The 12,408-nt window shown below is 33.5% G+C and overlaps 1 protein-coding gene across 1 annotated transcript; it reads right to left on the reverse strand.

Moving 5' to 3' along the window:
- Window positions 1-398: 398 nt before the first annotated feature.
- LOC107810290 (nuclear transcription factor Y subunit B-1) lies at window positions 399-1,019 on the reverse strand. Its single transcript, XM_016635051.2, has one exon. It carries the CDS (start codon window positions 1,017-1,019, stop codon window positions 399-401), a length of 621 nt encoding a protein of 206 aa, XP_016490537.1.
- Window positions 1,020-12,408: the final 11,389 nt, after the last annotated feature.

A 12,408-nucleotide genomic window follows, 5' to 3' on the forward strand; every position in this document is an offset into this window, starting at 1 on the left:
ATATATAGAGGGAACCTTAATTTTAATCCTCTTAAAACTTTCCAGGATCATATTAAGTTTTCTCAACATAGAAGTTAGCATTTGATGCTTAATTTTTATCCAACAATAAGTTGACTAGACATAAATAATATCATGACATTAATGAATCAGCTCATTCATCACATAAGAAAGATACATAATCAGACCTATATAAAGGTAATAAAATGTGTTAATTTGAAAAATAAAAATAAAGATAACATAAAAAAAGAAGAAGATATGAAACATGTTAAGAAATAAGGACACCTTTTAACATTAACTTTCCAAATAAGTCTATCATTAATCCTTTCAGGGACGCCTGATAAAATTGGAACTTTGCTCAAGGATGACACATACAAATCGAGAAACAGTCCCAAAATAGTCTACCATTCAACCCCATGAAGATTAGTTGCGGAGGTCAGATTCTCACCATAGACATTAACCCTTCCATAATCTCCAAAACTTTGTGCAAAATTGTCATTATTAAAACTCTGAATAAATTCAGGCCTTTTTGAGAATTTTGTAACATGACCATGACCATGAACACCAATAATATTATTATAACTAGTAGTACTATTACTACTAGTTATAATATTATTATAACTAGTTGGTTCACAAGGTTCTTCATTTCTAGCCATGATATTTTTTTCCCCTTCAGTTTCTCTATACTTATTGAGATAACCCTTTAAGGGTCCAACATAATTCTCAAACCCTAATGTTGTCATAGCCCACAAAAGATCGTCTCCATTAATGGTTTTCCTCTTCTCCCTCTGGCATTTATCCGAGGCTTCGCCCGTGATGAAGCTAATGAACTCAGAAACACATTCTTGGACAGTTTCTTTGGCTTCTTTGGAGATTTTTGCATTAGCAGGAAGGGATTTTTTCATTATTCTGCTAACATTGGCTATAGGGAGGAATTTGTCTAGCTCTTTGGAGGAGTTATCGGACACGTTGCCCGATAACGGGCTACCCACCGGGCTGTTTTGGCTTCTTTTTCCGGTCATAGTTATAGTTATGAAGAAGAAGAAGAAGAGGAGGAGATATGTACCTCATGGAATATAGAAAGGGGTGAGAGGGGGGGGGGGGGCGGCTTTTTAAGCTAACATTAGAAGGAAAAGGAAACAATAGAAAAATAGTGGACAGGCGGTTTGATGGGGACAGAAAAAGGATATATTTAAAATATGAGTTGATCTTCAAAAGGATGGAGTAGGAAGTTGTGGAATTCACCCTCACTAGTAAAAATTATATAAATATATAAATATTTATTCGCATTTAATGTTTACATCAAATAATCAAGCAGTATAATTTTAATAGGTAAAAATTAAAGCGAAATATATACATATCATCACTTAATCATGAGTGCGTGCAAAAGTTCAATATTTGCTATTACTAAAAAAGTTGTCGAGTAAAAGTGCAAAAAGAAAAAAGTCATAGAAATTATTCTAACAGAAAAAAGATGGAGAGATTGATAAAATTTTAATGAGTTACTGTAAAATTTACATATATGAGCTCTATTGCTTAATAATTTATGCTTTTTATTCCTGCATTATGAGATCTTTCTTCTTGTTTTAGACGTGAAAACTTTTTTCACAAACTCCGATCCACTATAAGGTGAGTGGGAGGGGCGGCTTGATGCTTTAATTAATAACTAATCACTATCTGACTTTTTGTTTAAGTTGACAAAATTGCTTAAATTTTAGCTCCTTCTGTTTAACCACATTACTCTTTTAGTAGAGTTTTAACAAGAGTGAAAATGCACGCAACAAAACTGTTATTCTGTTGAGGAATCTCCAAGTCCTAAACATTTCTTATTGCTGGATGTAATTTGATAGTTTAAATAAGATTCATATTAACAGTGTATTTTTACGATGTTATAATAGGTAACATATCATACTTTTCAAAAATAAAAAATCCAACTTATTATGAATGATTAACTGTAGTTATATTTTAAGTGACCTAATAATATATTTTTGTAAACGACCATGAATATATAGAAATTAAACTCTTTCATTATATTGATTTCATAGTCAGTCATCAAGTACCATTAGCTTTTTACTTCAGTGTGTGTTTTGTTTGTTTGTTTGTTTACGCGAATTGCCAACGGTAAAATATTACTTCTATTTATATAAGTCACAATTAATGGACAAATAATAACTAATAATAAAATTAAGCATATGTGTTTTCTTCGTCAAGGACCTTAGTATAACCGTTTGAGATGAACCTCTATTGTGCATTTTTCGCAATATAATTAATGGGGAATGTTAGGATTAATTTATACTTTGACCCTCCGATCTTTGGAATCTTTTATTTGTTGTCAAATGTAAAAGTTATTACAAAATTGGGTGAATGGCAGAAATAGGATATTTCAGTCCCACTGTTTATTTTTTGACAGTCAGAAAAGTCTTGGGGAAATAGCTTTCGTCAAAATATTAGGATGCGCTCATGACAATCTCCAGAATCGTTATCAACACGATTTGTCACAAAACATGGCAATCGCCAGAAATTTTCATTCAGAATTTGCCACAAAATATGACTATCATCAGAATTTTTCCATACATGTTCTCTTAATGTTGTCAAAATATAACGGTGGTTATAAAAGGTCTATCTGACGTAATTTCATGTTAAAAATTATTGTTGGCTAAATGATTATCAAAAACGAGTTTTTGGTATATTTTTTCTTTTCAAAGAGAGTAGGACCATGAGTCCTTGTAATGTTCTTGGAATCATATCTTTTTCTTTTAATTTGTGGAAATTGATATATTTCGGTTCGTGCGAAATATGATCTATACTTCTATTTACATATTTAATTATGATGACGGTTCTTTGTATATTATGAACAATTATCCATAAAAAGTGAAATTAGTAACATAGAAAATAAGATAGTTTACTTGTTATAAAAGGTTAAAACTTTTTACATGATCAATGCGTATAGGTTAAAATCTGAATAATATCATGACAATTTGGGAACGTACAAAACTTCAGTGGTAAATATTCCTGACAAAGAATTCATATATTGGCCTTCTTTTCTCTAACATCTGCAACTTGATCTTAGTAAAGATGTTTGTATATAAAAATATATTTTATCTCCAATACTGCCTCAACAATTTCCCGAACAAAGGTATCCTATTAAAAGTTTTCCATTCCTATTATGAAAAAGCTTTACCCTTGGCCATATATGGCTATTCATGGGTGCTAGTTAAAAATTGAACAAATTCTTGTGCTAGTTAAAAATTGAACAAATACTTTCTTATTTGGCATTTGAGGATCATATTTATGTTTGGCAAAAGATATTATGCAATCCTTCACCTCACATGCAAATATTTTTTTGAAGATTATAAAGTGATAAAGGTATCTCTTTTTATTTTTCTTATAATGGTAATATCTGGATTAACTTTTTCTGCCCACCAAAATCTAGAAATCGAGAGAAATCATCTAATATATCTTTATAGGAGTTTGAACCCTGATGTGTAAGGCTTGCATTAACTTTATTGACCACTTAACATAACGGTAGATGCGTGACAAATTAAAGGTATATATCTTTGCGCGGCAAACGAAAGAAAAGTAGAGAAAAAGGAGAAGGAAGTGCATAAGTTCTTTTCTTATTTTTCTCCTTTGTATTTGTTGGTGTCCCCCTGGATTCCATGTATTAAATCAATCACTTAAGGCTATGATTTGACATTGTAATCTTCAAATCTTGTTCTTTGAAGAATTTAAAATTGCAGAGACACAAAGATGCCAATCTTTACTTTGTTGTTATGTTTTTTGAGATCAGATTTAAAAAGTACTTCTGAAAGTTGTTGCATGACAAGGATTTCTTGATCATGCTCTACGCTACTAGTTGTTCCTTATCTCGAGGTATTTTTGGCTTAACAATATAAACGTCCCGTTTGTCCATAATTTTTTTTTCGTTTTTTTCATAAATATATTTGTCCATAAAATTTTGCAAGTTTTTGGACTCTAGATTTGAATATAAGTTCCAAATATCATTTTTCAACTTAACTCTAAATACTACCTTTTTTCAGAAATTACAATTTTTATGTCCAAACGCCTACAAAGCATGTTGAAAAAGCTAGTTTTGTAGATAAATTCTATTTTGACTCGAAAATGAACTCCTTGCTCAATTTTTCTTGACTTTCAGAGGTTTAATTTTAGTTTGAGCAGGGATTAAGAATCCAATTTCATTGCTTGAGTTTCAAATAGGTGATTGGGATTGTCAAAATCTTTAATCAGGTCTTCCAAATCTATTAAGAAAAAAGGATACTGTCATAAACATGTTAAAAGGTCAGGAGCTGAGCCTCTTGAATTTTGATATTTTAAAAGGTATATAATGGACAATTTAGGTGTGGACCTATCTTGAATATAATGACTCTTCGTATGTCTCAAAACTGGTTTTAATAAGGTATCAAACATGATATTGCAGACCAAAATTGCAGATCAAGTCACTAAAGTGTGGATCTTAGTTAGCTGTTAAAGAAAGCATGTTTAAGCTCAATTCATGAAATAATATAATTGACTAATTGAGCAAGCACCCCCTCCCCCTGTCTTAACAAGATGTATCGAGTTCAAGTATTAAAAAAAATTATGGAGAAAGCACTTCCTTTTGTAATGAGTTTAATGTGGCGCAAATCTGAATTAGTGGGGTCAATACAAAGTGTATTTTAGTGTTGAGTAATTGAGTTCGATTTTTAGATTTGTATCCAACAAGTAAACTATGGTCAAGGATATTTCTCTTTGATCCCTTATTCACGGCCCTACTTCTCCTTCAAATTAAATATTTACTAAAAAGAAAATTGTCAAATAGCAATTTTCAGATATTGCTTCTCTAGGAGGGAGATCTGTCATCAAATAAATAGGCTTTCTTTTAGCTACTTCTAATCAACTACTATTTATTTAATACTCTTTTATTCACACTTTGCTTGGGGTTTGCTGAGCTAAATATTCTAGTTCAACAATAAAAACTGGTAACTTCATCAGTTTCAAAAGGGCCATCTACTATAATTTAATTATTTTGCTAACAGCTCAGCTTAACACATAGTATTACAAAATTGTGCCAAATGGCAACGTTTACAAGCTTTTCAATTCGCAGAAGGTAGTGAAGTACATTGAAGATGCTAAATGTTTAAATACTGATATACAAAAAGAATACTCCCGTTGTCTCAATTTATGTCACACAGTTTTGATGAATTTCGAGAATCAAATTTTTTAATTTTGATGTATAATATCTTTAATTTTAAAAAAATAATATTTACATATTTGAAAACTACGCAAAAAGTACTATAAGTCAAAATAATTGAAAATTCAAACTAAAGGTATATGAAAAAAATCATAATTACAGAAAAATTCATCTTACTCTCGAAATCCGAATTATCACATAAATTGGGATAGATGGAGTCTCATTTGAGGGTCTTGATGGAAAATTTGCCATAGATAGAATTATTTTATTATAGATTCAAGTTAAATGATTTATTATGAGATGCTCTTGCTTAAGAAAGCATGCGAAAAACACTACAGATAAAATAAAATAATAAAGTCAAAAAGTTTAGAAAATTAACAAGGTGGAAAGGGATAAGGGAAAGGAACCAAACTGTCAGATCTAATTTTAATGATGCAAATAATATATCTGTGCAGGAAATCAATTACAAGATTACTGAAGTCAATCTGGATGCTTAAGGAAAGAAATCAATCAACAAAGATTACGAATCAATCTGCAAAGATCATGGACAGCTGCGATGGAAAGAATCAAGCAAGCCTAAACTTAAGGCACCAATCAAGACCAGCACATTCAATCCGGAAGATTGAAGCAGTCAAAAAGCATCGTAGATTCTGTAAGAAGATTAGCTGAGCGGCTAATTTAGGAAGGACCAACAATCAAGGAGTAAACCCTCGTCGTTAACATCTGTAGAAGGAAAGCTGTCAATTTCCTCTCATCAAGGAAGAGCAATGACAAACAATCTTATTCTTGGAAAGAATCAATCTCTTTCCAAGGATCAAATCTCTTGGGTTGCCAAGTCTTGTCAGTAAACGGTCTTCACCAAAGTATTTATACTCAGCATCAAGCCTTAGACAAATATACTTTGATCGAACCAAAAATTCTCTCTTTTTATTCTACTGCAAATAAATATTGTAGTTCTCTAAGATCTGTTGTGTAACAAGTCAGAGAAAAAAGGAGAGTACAACACTGGTGAGACGTTGTATCAAAAGAGACGAGTGTTATAGGAACTGAGCTATCACTCACTTCCATTATACTCGAAGAAACGCATTTACTAAAGAGAACTCCCTTACAACCCAAGGGGACTGGACTAGGATTTACATTGAATCCGAACTAGTATAAAATTTCGGTGTCTTTAAATCCTGCACTTACTTTCTGTATTTTATATTCTGCTATTATAACTGTTAGGTTTTTGCATCTAGTCGACTAATTGAGAAACTAGTCAACTAATAGAGATTAAGTTTAAAAATATACAATTCACCTCCTCTTATACTTTCAATTGGTATCAGAGCAAGACTCACATTCTACTTTTGCTTAACAGCTTGTGAGAAAAGATCATGGCAAATCAAGTTATCATAGGAGCTCTCTTCCAGGAAGGAACTTCACAAGTTAGACCACCATACTTCAATGGACAACATTTTTCTTACTGGAAAGTGCGTATGAAGATCTTTGCCAAGGCTTATGATGTTAAAGTCTGGAGAGTCATCAAAAAGAGGAACTATCCCTTGCCAGCTGCTACTCCACCACTTGTTGATCCTGAAGATATAGACTAATATACAAAAGAGCAAATGGAAGTGGTACAAGTCAACAATAAAGCTAGAAATCTACTTCAGAATGCTATAAGTGGTGAAGAATATGAGAAAATCTCTAGCTGTGACACAACCAAAAAAATGTGGGACAGACTTGAGGTTACATACGAAGGAACCAACAAAGTAAAGGAAACACATATCAATATGTTGGTTCATGATTACAAACTCTTCTCAATGAAAGAAGGAGAATCTATTGAAGAGATGTTTGCCAGGTTCAGCAAAATAATAAGTGATCTAAAGGCATTTGACAAGCCATATACTAGTGGTGATCAAGTTATAAAAATTCTCAGAAGCCTGCCAACCACTTGGCAGACCAAAGTAGTCACACTTGAATCTCAGGATCTAAACAAATTATCATATGATGAACTACGAGGAGAACTCGTAGCCTTTGAAAAGACGCATCTCAAAAAGACTAGTCAAGAAGAAAAAAAGAAAATAGTCGCATTCAAGGCTTCAACTAAAATAGCTGAAAACTAAATTGATGATGATCCTGAAGCTCTACATGAAGAGATTGCTATGTTATCGAGAAACATGGATCGCTTAATGAGAAGATTCAGAAATACAAATAAAGGAAGAATTCCGCTAAGACGATCCAGGCAATACAACGAACAAGACAAGAACGATGGAAAATGCTATGAGTGTGGAAGATTTTGACACATTCAAGCTGAATGCCCAGATCTTTACTTCATGATGATTTTGGAAAATGAAATGAACAAATCCTCAGCATGCTGGACAAATGAAGATACTTCAGATGACGAAAATGAAAACTGTTTCATGGCACGAGGTGAAACAAGTGAGGTAAGATCTTATGACTGTGAAAGATGCAATGAATTGCAGGATAGTCTTGATTTAACTTTGAAAGAGTCTCAAAAAATGATGAATGAGCTTAAGATACTAAATAAAGAAGTTAAAGACTGGAAACTCAAACATGAATTATGTGAAATTGAAAAAGAAGTACTTCAAGAAGATTTTGAGGAATTGCAAATGCAACTCAATGGCATGCGCAAATCCACCAGTTACAGTTCTGTTAGGTCAAACCAGACGACTTACAAGTCAACTGGAAAAGGACCAGCCAGAACAAAGTCCACTAGTACTAACACTAATGAAAGACCTAAATGTGAGTCAGAAGTTACATGTCACTATGTAACAAAAGTGGGCACAAATATTCTTTTTGTCGCTTTCGTAAAGCAAATGTTTCAGGATTTGGAAACCAAAAAATAATTCTGAATCTAGCAATACTAACCCTCCAGGACCCAAGCAAGCTTGAGTACCTAAAAGAAAGTAATCATTTTGTTTTGCAGGAACACCACAAAATAAGCCGTAAAGGAAAATGGTATCTAGACGGTGCGTGCTCGAGTCACATGACAGGCGATAAAAACATGTTCAAAGAAGTTACAAAAATTGATGGAGGAAGCGTTAAGTTTGGGGATGACTCAAAAGGATGAAGCATTAAGAAATTTTGAAGTTTTCTGCAAAAAGGTTGAAAGAGAAAAGGGATATCTGATCTCAACAATTCAGAGTGATCATGGAGGAGAATTTGAAAGTAGAGCATTTGAAGATTTATGTAATGATCAGGGATACACTCATAACTTCTCTACACCACAATCACCTCAACAAAATGGAGTTGTTGAAAGGAAAAACAGAACCCTCCAAGATATGGCAAGAACCATGTTACTAGATCATTCACTGCCAAATTATTTTTGGGCAGAAGGTGTAAGTACATCATGTCACATTCTCAACCGATGTCTCATAAGGACCATTATGCAGAAGACTCCCTATGAATTATGTAAAGGTAAACGTCCCAATATCAGTTACTTTCATCCCTTCGGAAGTAAGTGTTTTATTCACAATAACGGTAAGGACAGCCTTGAAAAATTCGATCCAGGAGTGATGAAGGTATTTTTCTGGGCTACTCATTAAATAGTAGATCTTTTAGAGTCTATAATAAACGCACATTATGTGTGGAAGAATCTTTACATGTTATATTCGACGAAAATAATCCCTTGGTCGAGAAAGGAATTACCGTAGATGATAAAGATCAAGCACAAGAAATTTAGGAGACAAGCAAATCTCAAGAGTCGACTGATATATCTGCTACAATAGAGTCAACTACTAAAATCAGCAGCAGTGTACCGGATCATCCAATTGAGTCGACTACTAATGTAGTACGTCCAAATGAATGGAGAAGCGAGCCTGAATATCCTAAAAAATTCATCATAGGGGATCCAAATGAAGTAATGAAGACCAGAGGAGCTCTCAAAAAGAAAGAAAATGTTGCATTAATCTCTCAGATTGAACCAAAGAAGATAGAGGAAGCTCTAAAAGATTCCAGTTGGGTTCAAGCAATGTAGGAAGAGTTAGATCAGTTTGGTAAAAATCAGGTGTGGAATCTGATACCCAAACCTGAAAATGTTTCTGTAATCGGAACAAAGTGGGTCTTCAGAAACAAATTGAACGAGGATGGAAAGGTCGTAAGGAATAAAGCCAGACTAGTTGCTCAGGGATACTCACAACAGAAAGGAGACGACTATGACGAAACCTTCGCTCCAGTAGCTCGCTTGGAGTCTATACGAATTCTTCTGGCATATGTATCATTTAAAGGATCTAGGTTGTTTCAGATGGATGTCAAAAGTGCCTTTTTGAACAAACTTATTGAGGAAGAAGTATACGTGAAACAACCGCCTGGGTTTGTAGATTCAAAGTTTCCCTACCATGTATATAAGCTCACTAAGGCACTATATGGACTAAATCAAGCTCCATGTGCTTGGTATGATAGACTTAGTTCTTTTCTTGTTGATCATGGCTTCACAAGAGGTAAAGTAGACACCACCTTGTTTATTAAAAGATCATCAGAAGGTAATCTCATTATTCAGATTTATGTTGATGATATTATATTTGGTAGTGCTAACCCTCTTATGTTCAAGGAATTTTCAAATTTTATGCAAAGCGAATTCGAAATGAGCATGATGGGAGATCTAACATTCTTCCTTGGACTCCAAATTCAACAATCTGAAGAAGGAACCTTTATATGTCTGTCACACCTCCTTTTTCGCCCACGCCACCTTAAAAGGGCGCGGAAGGGAGTTTTTTTCCAATTAAAGGACGATCGAAACGGGATTTATTTATTTATTCAGAGTCGCCACTCGGATGATTTAGGGTGTCCCAAGTCACCAATTTAATCCCGAATCGAGGAAAATATTCGACTTTCCAAATGAAGTCTGCGAACCAGAAATTCTAAGTAAGGAATTCTGTTGACTCGAGGGAAGGTGTTAGGCACCCCCGAATCCCGTGGTTCTAGCACAGTCGCTTAAACTGTTGTAATGGCTAAAATATCTGATTTTAATACTTGTTCAAAAACGATAGTGCAATTTCAACTTTTAACCGCTTTATTGTTATTATTATTTTTATAGAGAATTGCAACATCGTGAATATATATTTCGAACCACGTCACATCAATGTTCCCGTGGTTATCGACATATTTCGACTCTTTTGAGATTTGGATTTGGGTCACATAAATGTGCACCCGAGTTTTAAGAAAATTAAATTATTAAAGGCGCTCCTAAAGCGACTAGCGTATCATTTACTTTGGGTAAGGCCGTGAGAGTTTGTTAAACGGTCCATTCCGAAGTCTAAGCAATTTTTAAAGTAAATATTTACCGAGGGCCCCGCAATTTTTATATTTTTACTCGGCGAGGCTCATCTCATTCTTATTAAAAGAACGGTCCTAAAGTGACTACATTTCTATTTAGGTTGTTCTCTAAAATAAAAGAAAATGATCCTAGTTAATTACATGCTAAAAAACGTGACATATTAATTGCTAGATTAAGACAAATGTTATTGGAAGAGAAGATTACTGAAATTGAAATTATAAATAAAATGCAACATCGACAAATAACATATTCAAAAAAAACTAATTAACCTATAGCTAGATTAAACTCGCATGGTTAGACGAATTGATTCATTGGGACTAAATGCTTTTCAACTATTTGAAACTAAACCCACCTTAATTACTGATGTTTACAAAAGTTTGTTGAAGCTAACTCGTTAACTTGGATAACCTATTGGATTAAGATTCTTATCCTTTCTACATTGAATCGCGCTTCAAATATGTCAAGCCTACGGATTCTATAAAATTAATGGCCTTTTTATTTCTGCCTAAAACTGGCAGAACTAAACCTATTCAAACAATTATCCCTTCAAACCAAACAAATCCCCTTTTTAAACAAACGAGCTGCCTGAACCAAACATTAATACCTAATTCACACAATTAGTCCAAATTTATGCCTTAACTAGGTTTATCAGCAGGTTCACGATTAACTTGTTATTTCAGACTGATGCCGGCTCCAATTAGGATTACCTAAACTTGTTTAATTCTAATAACTCAATATACTTAATTCGAAATGAAATAGAATTCTAACTAACATACACTGGAAAACTATTAATAGTTTACAAATTACAGTTTATTATCAAAAGAAAATAGTTCTAGCCAAATATGAATTCCATCGTCTATGTTCTTAATTTGAATTACAAAGATAGATTATACATCTGCCTATCATTTGACTATTAAACATGCAAATACAAATTAAATACTTGACTACTTGAGTATTTCTTTTCACTACAACAGCCGCATCACAATGATTCGAACGTGTACCTGATAGTAGAAACAGAAGAAGAAAGTGAAGATCAGTAGACCAGTAGCTAACAACAGCGACAATCAGCACCAAGTCGTACAACAACAACCAGTAAATCCAGCTCAAACGAAACTGAAAACCCATCAGTACCAAAATGAAACACAGACAGATGCAAGGAAACAATGGTTTCTGATTTTCAAATACTTAGGAACAGCAGCCTGACAACTCTTAGTGCAAAAGTTCAAACTCAACACTCTAACTCTTAATCTAAAAGTTCTGATTTTTTTCTGAATTTGTTTCCTCTCCTTTTCCAGTATTTTCAGAGATTTTTCTCTTTCAGTCTCCCTCCCTCTTTATACAATTTGCCCGACCCTTCTTCTTTTCAAAAATCAGAATTCCCCACTAAAAATCTGCTCTTTTTACTTTAAATCCCATTAAGGAAGCCTTTTCCCTGATTTTCAGTCCCCCACTCCTTTTGTTCCCCATTATCACATTAAATTAAAGACATTAACACTCCACTAATAACACGCTAATACTAACATATTATTCCTACTGTTTCATTCCCGAATTGCCCCTAAAAACCACTGTGATTTACTGTCCTAGCCCAATACAACTACTGTATCAAAATCTGTTTAACTAGTCAATTAACCAAAACTGACTTGATTAACAGCTAAAACCAATTCAGCTAGCATTTTACGGCAGAAACTACATCAAATACGAAGGTTCCAGTGATTCAGAATAATGCTCATACTCAAAACAGCATCTGAACTAATCGGATGACTAACAATTTGAAAATTATAAACAACAGAATGCCAATTGATTCAAACTATACGAACGACCTACTCAATGAAACTTAATTGAACGATTACGTATTACAACTGACATTGATCAAATCAGCAAACAAAGAAATAGGCAATTCGGGTAATTTCAGTGTTATTGACAAAATTAAAATGGAAACTAACTA

This window comes from Nicotiana tabacum, chromosome 11 (assembly GCF_000715075.1).
Source record: "Nicotiana tabacum cultivar K326 chromosome 11, ASM71507v2, whole genome shotgun sequence".
NCBI lineage: Eukaryota > Viridiplantae > Streptophyta > Magnoliopsida > Solanales > Solanaceae > Nicotiana > Nicotiana tabacum.

What these genes read in the sequence shown, in the direction of transcription:
- LOC107810290 (XM_016635051.2), bottom strand. Translation starts at nt 1,019, where the DNA reads ATGACCGGAAAAAGAAGCCAAAACAGCCCGGTGGGTAGCCCGTTATCG.